The sequence below is a fragment of the Eriocheir sinensis genome, chromosome 43 (assembly GCF_024679095.1).
Source record: "Eriocheir sinensis breed Jianghai 21 chromosome 43, ASM2467909v1, whole genome shotgun sequence".
NCBI lineage: Eukaryota > Metazoa > Arthropoda > Malacostraca > Decapoda > Varunidae > Eriocheir > Eriocheir sinensis.
The window spans coordinates 8,559,144-8,572,870 of NC_066551.1; the positions used below are offsets into that span (position 1 = coordinate 8,559,144).

A 13,727-nucleotide genomic window follows, 5' to 3' on the forward strand; every position below is an offset into this window, starting at 1 on the left:
TTCCACATGTATCCTTAGTTGTATAATCACACTCTGTATTGCCTGGGGGTTGGGATGGCATGCTCCTCCCTTTTCCTTTGTTGTTTACTTGCAACAATAAACTATCAATCAATCAATCCATACGTCTTTATCCTAGTTCCACAGCTCTTATTTTCTACTGACTGAATAGAGGTTAACTTTTACAGCACCCTTATATATATACAAGTCGGTGGCCTTGCAACGCTGCAGACCCTGACTTCCTTCTGCATCACCCTCGCTTACTCCCACGTGTATATCCTCCTGCTCCCTCTTCCAGGAACCACCACCCCCGTGCGTGTGTGTGTGTGTGTGTGTGTGTGTGAGAGAGAGAGAGAGAGAGAGAGAGAGAGAGAGAGAGAGAGAGAGAGAGAGAGAGAGAGAGAGAGAGAGAGAGAGAGAGAGAGAAACGAACGGCCAGAATTGCAAACCAAACAAAAAATAAGAATGGGATTTAAGTGCATTGAAGAAAAAATGAGAGAATCTTGGAACTCTGCCAATATGTGTGCTCATTCTGTATAGGTGAGTGGGGGGGGCACTTGATCAGCTGCAAGGGTGAAGGTAGATACTCAGTGTTAATGTACTTATATGAAAGAAGAGAAAGCATTCAGCGGAGGAGGAAGGAAGAGAGGAAGAGAGGTGAGCAAGTGTCCGTGGAAGTGAAGGGCACTGAAGGACACAGGACGGGAGACAGAGGGAAGAAGGAAAGGTGGAGTGAACTGTTGGAACTTGGATGGAAGAGTTGAGTGGGAAGCAGAAATAACCAGAACGAAGGACGTAGAAGACCACGGAGGAAGGGAACTACATTACAGCATGACTAATCCGTTTTTTTTTTTTTTTTTTTTTTTTAGAATGCACGTAATTGTTGCCTTTTCTTCCACTTCTTATCTACCCTTTGGTCCGCCTCTTAATTTACCGTAAAAGAAAAAAAAGAAAAAAAGAAAAGAATGGAGAAAGAAACAACAGTACAGTTCTTCTTGTATGACAGCCTCTGGTGATAAATGCCGCCCTAACCTGACCCCTCCCCCCGCCCCACAATGCCCGGCCACTCTATAAAGCTCGTTATATCCGACCGCTAAGTTGCTTCCAGCGCTGCATCAGTCGCCTCAGTTCACATCTCCTCCCCCCCCCTACACACACTCCCCCATTGCTCCCTCCATTCACCGCCACAACTTTGATTCGTCCGGCCTCGCTGGGTATGAGAGAGAGAGAGAGAGACCTCCACTACTATGCTTTCCTCGGGTGATTTTTTTTTCTCGCATCGGAGCCTTAAAATTGTTGAGCAGCCACCAGCATGGCGCGCAACACGGATCCAGGCTCATCGGTCGGAGGAGCGGTTGGCTGGCTGGCCGGAGAAAGAAATATGACACAGAATCTAACCTAACATGACGTCCCTTCGAGCCCCAGGAGATGTAACAGCTTCCGGTCTAGGAAATGTCGGTATCCTTGGGCCACCTGCGCCTCAGCGTGGCCCATCAAGGCTGCACGTGGGAAAAACGCCGACCGGCCTCACAGGATAAATGAGAGAGAGAGAGAGAGAGAGAGAGAGAGAGAGAGAGAGAGAGAGAGAGAGAGAGAGAGAGAGAGAGAGAGAGAGAGAGAGAGAGAGAGAGAGAGAGAGAGAGAGACTTTACACAGATTTAACTAGATATTTAGACCACGCAGACCTTATGGTCCAGACTAAGTGGTCTGTCCTTAAACCTAAATGAGATCAGATTAAATCAAAAGTCACCAAGACTTTGCATTTCTACTTTAGTAAATATGAAGTTGAAGGAAGTGTCGGTCGAGCTTATTTTTAGTGAGTCGATCGTGTTGCACTGGACCACTGAAGGTGGAAGCTTATTCCATTCTCGCACTTCAACGTTGGTGAAGTAAAATTTGGTCCAGTTTCAATTTATTCGTTTACACATAAGGTATGTGTCATTATAAAATTTTGTTGTTCGAAACGTGTCATCGATCATAAACATTCGACCAATTTTCCTCGGAAACGACGTTTCTTAAGGGAAAAAAGGTTAACAGATGAGAGTCTTTTGTCGTAAGGTTTGTTGCGCAAGGAAGACACTGAACATCTAATTTAGCAATGTCCTTCACGTGATGGGGAGACCAAAACTGCACCTACTGCATATTCCAAGTGGGGTCGGACTAAACTACTGTACAAAGTATTACATCTTAATCTTTGAATGAAAAGTTTCTATTAATGATTAATGAGAGAAATGGAGAGAGGGGGGATATGAATAGGTAGTAAATGGTGGAAAAATAAGTGGGCGATCGGTAAAAAAAATGCATGTATATTCCGTTTGCTCCCTTTTGAAGCTGAAAAGCACGTCAATCAAACCACGGAAAAGGAAATGTAAAAAATAACACCCAACAACTCCTTATGAAAGAAGATATGATGATGATGATGATGATGATGATGGTGATGATGACGATAGCAACGAGTGCCTTTTGGGATGATGACTGGGGCATAGTAGTGGTGATGGTGAAGATAATGTGGGGAGAAGGATCGAAGTGGTTAGTCCATGTTGGTGATGGGGGTGAATGAGGAGGAGGAGGAGGGGTGGGGGAGGGGGGTTGTTGATGTGGCGAATGGTGAATGAGGGGGAGAATAGCAAGTGGAGTGAGAGAAGGATAGTGTTGGTGGAGGCATGCAAGGAGAGGGGGAGAGTAACATTATGGGGGGACATGAGTGAGGGATGAGTTTGGGGATGGTCGTGTGTCGTGAATGTGTTTGGAAATACCTGTTGTGAGTAATAAAGGGGATACGGTCATCCCCCTGGGAAATACAGAAGGGAACTGACAGCCAAAAAAAAAAAAACTGAAATTATATGATTAGAACAAATAAATAAAACAAGTATTAAGAAGCTTGTTGCCATTCTTTCAGAATGGTACCAAAGAAAATCAAAATAATTGAAAGCAAAAAGCAATCAGTAAATAACGGAGAGGTTGGGGGTACACACACACACACACACACACACACACACACACACACACACACACAGAAAAAGACATTGAAGGACACACACACATAAAAGGACCGGGGTTCAATTCCCCGGCCGGGTGAAGATAAGTTGGGTTTATCTTTCTTCACGTGTAGCCCCTGTTCACCTAGCAGTGAGTAGGTACGTGACGTCAGGCAAGGAGTTGTGACCTCGTTGTCGCGGTGTGTTGTTTGTGAGTGGTCTCAGTCCTACCCAAAGATCGGTACTACGAGCTCTGTGCTCTTCCGTGGGGGAACGGCAGGCTGTTTCGAGAGAGGCCCGCAGCAAACCAAGATGTGAATTACACACAAACGCGCGCGCTAGTGTACGTTCTGAAAGTTATAGAACGAATAAAAGCGGTTCATCAGGAATGCGCACAACAATGCACACAATATTGAAAATAAATACCATTCAGATATTAAAATGCAGAACAATGACGCGTGTGTGTGTGTGTGTCCCTAGTTGTTTACGTAGTTGTGATCATACACTGAGCTACACTCGAGGGGTCCCAGTTATTAAGTTTAGCTATAAACTCATGAATAATTTTGGCTTCGACTATCTCCTTTTCGAGGTCATTCTAGATGTCGACTCAACTATGAGGAAAGCTATGTTATATATATATATATATATATATATATATATATATATATATATATATATATATATATATATATATATATATATATATATATATATATATATATATATATATATATATGCCCCTACCATTGTATCTTTTTAGTTTCCTGGTGCTACTTCCACATGTATCCTTAGTTGTATAATCACACTATGTATTGCCTGGGGGTTGGGATGGCATGTTTCTCCCTTCTCCTTTGTTGTTTATTTGCAACAGTAAACTATCAATCAATCAATCAATCAATCTATATATATATATAGAGAGAGAGAGAGAGAGAGAGAGAGAGAGAGAGAGAGAGAGAGAGAGAGAGTTTGAGTGATTGAGTGAGTGATATATATATATATATATATATATATATATATATATATATATATATATATAGATAGATAGATAGATAGATAGATAGATAGATAGATAGATAGATAGATAGATAGATAGATATAGATATAGATATAGATATAGATATAGATATCAGGCACCTTGTCTCCCTTAATTTCATTCCGTAACTTTTTGTATTTCTAATGTCGATTTTTTATATTTCCTTCATCACCCTCTATCTCCTCTTTAAGGTAGGAAAACCCTGTTTGTGTGTGTGTGTGTGTGTGTGTGTGTGTGTGTGTGTGTGTGTGTGTGTGTCAGGAGGGGGATTTCCCCTTCCTTCCTTTGTCTTTGATCTCATCTAAAACAAAGAAAAAGTGTGTAAGTAGGTTTAGAATAAACAGCAACCGTCTTATTTATTACATACTTTCCGACTGACCCGTGTGTGTGTGTGTGTGTGAGTGTGTGGCAACTCCTTACCCCTGGCCAGGTACAGTGTACAAGGAGGGAGGAGGAGGGAGGGTACTCTGAGGGGGAGACGATGAAGCTCGGGGCCTCAAAGCTCAATGTATCCGGCAGTGGTGAGTGTGAATCCGCGCTGGGTGGATGTGTTGTGTGTCGCCTCGCCTAGGTAAGCCCGGGACGCCTGTCTGTCAAGGAAATTTCAAGTAGCGCGGATTTCTCTTCGCGTCACTTCCCATGTGCCTGTTACAATAGTTATCTCTGCCTTGGGACACGCGGAAGTAACAACACAGCCCGGAAAGAGACTGGTTTGTTTTACGCAGTGGTGGTGGTGGTGGTGGTGGTGGTGCTTCCCAAGAACTTGGTGGTTTTTCCAGACTTCAAATATAAGTGCCTTAAAAAAAGCAGGAAATGAGAGCGACGGCGAGGCCAGCACGCCTGGACACTTGTCGACATTCTCTAGTTGTTTATGTAATCTTCCACTGATTACCGCCCAGTATCTAAGATCTATATATTCATTGTCAATCTTTTTTTTTCCATCAACACATTTATACAGCATATACTATTTTTCTGTCTCTTCCATAGCTCAAATCACTCTGGCTTCGAACCTATCTTGTGGCTGCTCTTTGTACTTCCCAATCTTCTGAACATGCTTTTTTTAAAATGCGAGTTTCATAGCTCTGCTGTTTATTTAAGTATTGGTCTTATGAATATTAAAACTGACATTTCCTCATTAACAATTGAGCCCATGTTACTTTTTTTTTTTTTCGTTTTGTAGCAGAGGAGGCAACCAAGGGGGAAGAGCCTTCAGAAGCAATGCTCCTAAAGTGTTAAAAAGGAATGAGCCTCATTGAGAAGTTTCAACACTTATTCACTCTACTGATCCATTTCACTGGTTGTCTCCCCGACACTTTCTCCCACAAACCTGCCTTTATAGGCTCTGTTCACAAAGTTGTCCTTATTCATTCTCACTGCATGTCCAAAGCACCCCAAAGTACCACGCTTCACCCATTCAACAATACAAACCACTCCCTTTGCTGTTAAATCCTTACGTAATCTCTCATGCAAACATTCATTACTTTCTCTGAGTAAGTTTATTCCCTATAACTATTACTCAGCCTACTTCTTTCCCTTTGTACAGCGACATAATGATGGTCTTTCAAATGTTCCATCACCTCACCCTGCTGCCATGCTTGAATACATATCCATAACATCCACTCCACAACTACATCTCCACAGTCGATCATTTCTGCTGTTATGCCATCAGTGCAAGAGACCTTTCTTGCCTTTAACCCTTTGGTATTATTCTAGTGTTTGCCCATACTCACGCCTCTCCACCTCTACCTGTGGATGTGGTTGCCCTTCATCAATTTCCACTTTTATAATGACCACTTATGATCTCCTTTCCACACACTCATTACAACTTAAAATTCTGCTTCAATACCTCCTCATTCCTTTTCTTAAGTACACCATTCCCTCCCATCATCCTGCAATCATTTTTCTTACCCCCAGTTCCCTTTGAACTTTTTTTCCATACGAGTTTTTTGTTCTCTGGATATTTTGCTGATATCTCCCTGACGAAACCTTCACCTACCCTCTCTTTTATTTCCCTGACTAATCATCCCATAAATGCCTTATATTATTCTTCCTGTACTTTCTCTCTTGTATCTCTAGCCTCCTCTGGCACATTTCTCAGTAACTTTTTTTTTTTTCAATCAGTCAGTCAATATAGAGATACGCTGAGGGAGTAGCATTTTCTCATTTTCTTGAAGGTCAATTTTTTCTCAAGTGCCTCTTTATCTCATCTGCCCACCCTTTCTTTCCTCTTCAACACACCCTACATCCCACTACCCTTGATGTCCTGGCCACTGAACTCTGAAAAATCTTCAACACCTTCCTCACTCCAGCACTGTACGTGTTCCTTCTATTCCTACTTTTGTTCTTCCAAGTAATTCCTTCACCTCCCTTCTGTACTTCAATTCTTCTACTGAAACTGAATCTGGCTACGAGTTCCGTGGTGGTCCCCGAAACTCGGGTACCAGTAACACAAACAGCTCTCTCCTGAATTTTTAAAGGTCCAGGTTCCTGGTGTCAGAGATCAGAGCTGCACTGCTGGACATATTAGAGGAACACAATATGGGTAGCTTAGGAGACAGTAACATTATAAGTACTCGTTAAGGATTCTTCAGAACTGCAGTTTTCTGGAGCGCAAAGTCTTTTACAACTGATCATTGACTTGTTACTACACTAAAGCTTCATATCAGGTCGAAAAGAATCTTGAGATGCAATCACACTGTGTTTCATCTTAGGATACTGAAAGATTAGGTGTGTACCCATGAGTAGTATGCAGTAGGTTTCAAATTGATTCAAAATATGCTTGGCACCCATGAGCCTCAAAGCAGTGAAATGGAGAGTGCCCAAGGTCAAGGAGTGATTTTGCCCTGGAAGAGACATCGAAGAATGCTGCCAGGCTTGTTAGGATTCATGACCAAGATTGAATGAGAGCTCAATGCATTGCATTACTAGTCTATGTAACATTACTATTACTTTTTACCCAAGCCTTTCCTTGTGCACAGGTTAGTGTGGAAGGAGCTTTCAACTTTGAACAAGCTCTTCTAAAGCATGAGTATGTCTACCTTGGGATGGCGCCTCATGCTGCTGGTGGTGGCAGCCAAGGCCCTCACAAACCCCACTCCCAATGCCCATGAAAGGCGTAAAAGACAAGTCGACACATCAGATGTTACCGATGCAGAGCTCTTGTGTGGATTGCTATCTTCATTAAATGGTGCACCTTGTAAGGATAATGCTCCATCTGGCCCCAACTCACCTGTAGAAGCAAACTGCAAATGTGCTCCTGTGTGGCAGTGCAAAGATGACCGTGGCCCCACAGGTGAGAGAGTGAGTGAATGAGTGAGTGTGAGTGACTGGGTGACTTGAGTGAATGAATGATTGGGTGACAAGTGAGTGGGTGAGTGCATAGCTGGGCGTTATCGCGATACATTATCGCTGATAACAAAATCGTGTTATCGGCCATCCGCTACCTATTTAAATATATATCGGTGTCTTCGTTACTTTTGTAACCAAACTAGCGATAATCGCTACTTTTTTTCCGCCTCTCAAAAAAAAAAAAAAGTTGTTCCTCCCTACTGCGCATGCATAGCCTGATGAAAAAACTTCGGGGTATGAAATATCTTCGGTGAAGAGATTTCATACTTAGATCATCAACATTAAAACACTATGTCATGCCATGGTATTGAAGGCACCCGGTGTTGTGTTATTTGGTGTCTCATCGTCAAAAGCTAGCGCTTTTGTTTACAAACACATACTGGTCACTCGTGAACTGCGCATGCTCAGACCAGTAAATGTAGACCTGTACAGTCTCACAAAGCTTTTTAACACATTAAGAGTTGCTGGAAAGCTGAATCAGACATACAGTAACACCATCCTCCCTGTTTCTTAAATGACACTCTGTACATATAAATACAACTCGTACAGATCGAGTGTTGGTCTAGAAACAGCGAGGATGGTGGTAGTGGTACTGTATGTCTGATTCAGCCTTCCAGCATCTCTTAATTACAGTTAAAAAGCTTTGTGAGACTGTACAGGTCTACGCTTGCTGGTCTGAGCATGCGCAGTTCACGAGAGACCAGTGTTTGTAAACAAAAGCGCCAGCTTTTGATGGTGGGGACGCCAAATAACACAACACCAGTTCAGGCGTTTCTAGTATTACCGTCCATATGTTCGCGTCAACGTGTGGTTTTCAGGTTTTGTAGGTTATCTAAAATACAGATCATGAAAATTTGAATTCATCTATGTTTTTCTATCTGAAATATCAATATAGTATCGTTTTCGCCTATCGGACTTATCGCTAGCTAGTATCGGAATTGTGGATTTATATCGGTATCGGTTATCGGTTATTGCCAATATTTGTGTCTCCAGTTAACGACTATCGGTTATCACCGATAATGTTTTTCATTATCAGTTATCGGTTATCAGGAATAAGGTTTTCTGTTATCGTGCCTAGCTATGGGTGAGTGGGTGGGTGAGTGAGTGTATGTGTAGAATATTATTACAGCTAAGACCTCTAAGTTGGGCAATAGGCTATATTATATGCTTTTTACCACAAAGTTGATAACCACTTGCTATCTGGGTGAGCCATAAACATAACTTTCAAAACTAGTAGACGAGTTCTATGATCATTCTCATAATGTGCATCTTTCTGAAAGCAAATAGGAGTACATTCACACAGTCAATCCCTAAGATGACTACCAAACACTTGGGAAGTTGGACAGCCAAAATATAGTTAATCTAGTTGATAGTGATCTCTCCACAAGTGGATTTACATTAGCAACATTTACCAATACTGTGTCCTGTACAGTGACTGATCCAGTGTAAATACAGGAGAGGCATGCAGCAGGGTGCCCCAAAACAATCCCTAAAAACTAGAACTGGCTTTGCAAAGGACATTACACAACACAAAACTACCTACATGCAATGCAGTTGATCAACCAATATCTATCTAGTATATCTATGATCATCAGTACTTCCAACATAATCTTTGAGGGGGTGGACTATGCAGAAAACTTCAATACTTCAGATGTGTGCCCTACTTCAAAATATTATAAAGAACATAGCATTAGCACTGTAAAATAAATCTTACTTAAAATATGAAAAGGTTATGATGAAAGTAAAAAATTAAAGAGACAAGGTCACATAACATTCTCCTTTTGGCAGACTTGGTGACTGACACTGGAAACTTCCTGACACAAGTGAATGTCCGCTCCAGCCTTGGGTGTCCCACGCCAGAGGAGGTGTGCTGCATTAACATAGACCCCAATTTGCAGCCCAAGACTCCACCCTTCAGTCCCTCTTGTGGCAAGAGGAACATTAAAGGAGTTGTCACCAACTTTGTTGGGTTTCAGGTGGCTTTCCAGTAGTTTGGTTATGCATGCCAACAACTTATTTCAGAAGAGATTATATTTTTTGAGTGATGTATATGTGGACTCTAAAAAAAATATCTATCAAAGTTAAAATTCTCACAGGAGCTCCAGTCTCAGTTTGGAGAGTTCCCTTGGATGGCAGCCGTAATGACAGTTGAGAAGTTTGGCGCCATCAATGCACCTTTATACATCTGTGGTGGGTCACTCATTCACAGCCAGGTGGTGCTCACAGCAGCCCATTATGTACATGAGTAAGTAGCTACATTAGGACAAGCCTGTTAATAGCTTAGCAGCATTGATAAAGTAATGATATGTGTAACTTTTCATACTCCCTTCCATGAACTTAGAATTCTTATGGCTGCTTGCCTTGCAGTGTTCTTTTTCTTATTTAACCTTTCATTATCCTTTATATGCAGACATCCACCTATGTCTGATTATTAAAATTCTTGTGCCACTAATATCCTGAGATCAAAATAAACCTCCACTTTCTTTAATACATAAATATTAAAAACAAGATCAATATGCTTCTTGTTACAGAAAGAGAACAGCTCGTGAAGTGGCAGTAAGACTTGGCGAGTGGAACTTCAAGGAGCAGTCTGAATCAGTACCACACCAAGATTACCTGGTTAAAGAGATACTCGTGCACCCAAACTATGTGCCATCACTCCTGGCCTATGATGTGGCCCTTCTCATCCTGGACCAGCCAGCAAAGCTAGGCCACACTGTTGACACTATCTGTCTTCCACCCCCATTCTATGATTTCAAAGACCACTTGTGTGTTGTTTCTGGATGGGGTAAAGATATGTTCAGTGAAACTGGTAAATTCCAACAAGTAAGTTCCAAGTCAGCTGTTCATAATTCACAACTAGAATGACTTGGAAACACATCTCTTTGCTCATCATATTGAAAATTTCTAATGGCAACTGTTAACCTACAGATCCTGAAATCAATTGATCTGCCAGCGGTGAGCCGTGCCTCCTGCGAGTTGGCTATGCGGGGGACACGTCTGGGCCCAGGCTTCCACCTCCATGAAAGCTTTATGTGTGCTGGTGGAGAGAAAGGCAAGGATGCCTGTGAGGGTGATGGCGGCTCCCCATTGGCCTGCCATAAGCCCGGTGACCCCAATAAATATTACCAGGTGAGCCAATTCCCTGTTCATAATGCACATCATATATGTATAATCATGAACAGACAAAATAATCCATGATAGCTACCACTTTTGATTGGCTGCATCATATACATGTGCATCCACACATGCAGAAACTTACAAAGTTATGCATACACTGTGCCTGGTATGCGTACTTATAAATTGCAGTTATAGAAGGATTAAGTGGCAAGACACCCACTACAATGGTTGTAAGATACTCCTTGTAGGGTATATAGTGGGTTTGAAGGACTGCAGAAGGCTTTTCTAAATGCATTTACACATTCTCTCCTGCAGTTTCCTCAATGTTTCAATAAGATGAAAGAGTAGTTCAGTATGGATAACTTCTAAAGATAAATATATATGCTCCTTATTCATATATTACAAGCATGTCTCATATATACATGTCTGAAATTTCTTATTAAGACAATTAATATAACCCCCAGACACCAGTTCATGTCTGAGGATGTGTGGCTGACAGGTGCTCTTCATATCAGTGCACATTTTTATATTTCATGAATACGTTTAAACTGAAAAGCAGCCCAAACCCACATTGGTGTGGTGGGCTCTCATGTGCCCGAGAATGATGGGAGAGAGTTGGGGTGAGCAAAATGGGGGAATGTTAGGCTAAATCAGGATTAGAGAAACTGCAATAACACAGTGAAAATATCCCGTAATGAACACCACTGAGTGCCGGGGATCAAACCCGAGCCTTCTGAGTAGATGTCAGGGTCAGTCTGAGTTACAACTCAGAAGGCTCGGGTTCAATCACCAGCACTCAGTGGTGTTTATTACGGGCTAAATCAGGATGCCTGAGGTATATGGATAGAGTAGTGTGAGGGAGAGGTGCCTGGAGGGGCAAAGTACACTTGAACTGCCTGCAAGCAGGCCATTCATACACTGAAACACACCAGCCAGTTGGCATAGTGTCAGCACAATAGAAAATGCAAATTTAAAAAATAAGCCTAGTAATGGGAAGAGGATAGGGCGCAGGGAGCTTAGCGCCAGGAGTTTAAAGGAGCAGTGACCTTAACTGCTCTCAGAATGGATCTTGCCAATGACCCAAAAATGTGAATAAATAACTCATTCACTTTAATCATTGGCAAATAATTTTTACAATTTTTGCAGACTTTGTTGAAATTTCCTACCTCTGGAGCGCCCCTTAAAAACACTAGTCTCTCCATTATATTTTATACACTGATGAGTGTAGAATGTAGATGAACTTTACAAAAGTGTTGGAAGTTCACCATCACTGTCAGTCTGCATCATTTCACTGCAGAAAATAGGCCCTAACATTTTCATTTGTTTCTGTTTTGTGCCACTAATTTCCACTTTTGATGTGTGGTCATTTTGAGGAGGGGACAGCCTATACCCAACCCTACTGGCTGATGGTAAGGTGGTGGGGGAAATGTTTTTGTCAGGCTACTACTTATAGGCCCTTACAGTTTGCTAACACCTGTCTGTCATGGCCTTACTAGGTCACTGCAGCAAACAAGCCTGTTCACCAAATCAAGGTGTTCCTCCCACATTATCACATATATGTAAACAGAATGGCAACCATCAAACTCCACAAGGAAATGAGAAATATTTCAAGCATTTGTGTTAAGAAAGGTGACACAATTTTTGCAAAAGTATTCATGGCTTGCTTAGAAACATTTAAGAAATTAGAGTGGGATAACATAGGAATCAGGAAAGACTGAATACCTTAATGACCTTAGATCCACAGATGACATAGTCTTACTAAAAATTTAGGGGGAAACTTACAAAGAATTATCAAGGAACATAGTCAGAGAGTAGGATGAAGATGAATATGAAGAAAATGAGTGTAATGTTGAATACAATCAGTTGGTAAAACAACAAATAATGATTAGCAATGAAAGAGGAATAAACCCATCAAAGACAAACAATTAATGCAAACCCATTCCATAAAAAAAAAAGAGCAGGAATGGGATGAAGTGCTTTTGGTAAACACAGTAATATGAAGAATAGCAACCTACCACTGTCATTGAAGTGAGGCACAAATCACCTACCACTCCTACCATATGTTTCAGAAACTTGGTGCCTTACCAAAGCTCGAGAAAAGTTGAGAATTGTTAAAAGAGGAATGGACACAAAAGTTCTGGGTAAAACATGAAGAAATGGGAAGTGAGCATCATGGATAAGGAATAGATATAGGTTGAAGATTTCCTATAGACAATCAGGAATAAGAAGTGGACTTGGGCATGCCATGTTATGCATAAAACTGACAACAGAGGAACAACTAAGGAGAGAAAACCTAGAAATTGTAGAAGTCATAGCACTCAAAGAACCAGCTGGTGGAAAAATGAAATGAGAGAATTTGCTGAAACAGAATATGAAATACACTGAGAGCAAAAGAATGGAATACACTAACAGTAGACAGAGACGAAAGATGTTGGGAAGGCCTTTGTACTGCACTAGACTATTAATGGCTGATGATGATGATGGTGGTGTTAATGTTTCAATGTTAAGTGTACTTACCTTACGTCTTCACTAGCTGTCATACAATGGTTTATGAGGCCCTAGAAGGCTGACATGCACTGCTCTTCCTTTTACAGGCTGGTGTGGTGTCTTGGGGCATTGGCTGTGGACAAGAAGGGGTACCAGGAGTCTATGCAGATGTCAGTAAAGCTGTTCCATGGATTGAGAAAGTGATAGCAGAAAAGTTTTAACATGTCAGATTTAGTGGCAAATAAAATACTTTTATACTTCTGCTAAACAATACTTCTCTCGATAGTGCCAAAATATGTTGCATTTGGTACTGTCATATGAATAAATAGGTTCACCAGAAGACACTGAACTGCATATTTGACAAACCTTTGAAACTATTATTATTTTCTGAACTTTGACACATATCATTACAATGTCAATATTTTCCCTAATATTCAGAGTATGTATTGCCACTCTCAGCATGTTACAGATCTGATATGAGAGTGACTGTACAGACATTTTGGGCTCAGCAGCTTTTTGTAATTTAACTTATAATTTCACATTGATGGAAACTGCTGATATGTGAATGCTCATTGCAGTGCACTGTACTGTTACAATAAAAATATGCAACACTAACAGTTTTTTTCTTTTCCCCTTTATTGCTTTCTCTGGTGTAAGAAAAAAGGGAAATTAGTCAAACTTAACCCCTTCACTCCGGCGACACCAACGTCGGCATCCAATGGCGTCAACGTATGGAAAGGGTTAGTCCTCTTCTAAACCTCTTA

General features: G+C 41.4%; 1 protein-coding gene across 2 annotated transcripts; it reads left to right on the top strand.

Annotated features, from left to right (window-relative positions):
• The first annotated feature begins 4,486 nt into the window (after window positions 1-4,486).
• LOC127010437 (phenoloxidase-activating factor 2-like) lies at window positions 4,487-13,578 on the top strand. Of its 2 annotated transcripts, none has more exons than XM_050884588.1 (7): window positions 4,487-4,579; window positions 6,987-7,300; window positions 9,145-9,332; window positions 9,453-9,601; window positions 9,888-10,182; window positions 10,288-10,488; window positions 13,071-13,578. In XM_050884588.1, the coding sequence occupies exons 2-7, from the start codon at window positions 7,033-7,035 to the stop codon at window positions 13,182-13,184; spliced, it is 1,215 nt and encodes a 404-aa protein (XP_050740545.1). In that variant the 5' UTR covers window positions 4,487-4,579; window positions 6,987-7,032; the 3' UTR covers window positions 13,185-13,578. The 2 variants fall into 2 exon arrangements, with proteins under 2 accessions (XP_050740545.1, XP_050740546.1); XM_050884589.1 differs by lacking the exon at window positions 4,487-4,579 and adding an exon at window positions 4,594-4,718.
• Window positions 13,579-13,727: the final 149 nt, after the last annotated feature.

Bases quoted from the DNA above. Each gene is read 5' to 3' on its own strand.
- LOC127010437 (XM_050884588.1), top strand. From the start codon at position 7,033: ATGAGTATGTCTACCTTGGGATGGCGCCTCATGCTGCTGGTGGTGGCA. The intron at 9,333-9,452 runs GTGGCTTTCCAG...AAATTCTCACAG, and splicing joins CCAACTTTGTTGGGTTTCAG to GAGCTCCAGTCTCAGTTTGG. The intron at 10,489-13,070 runs GTGAGCCAATTC...TTCCTTTTACAG, and splicing joins ACCCCAATAAATATTACCAG to GCTGGTGTGGTGTCTTGGGG.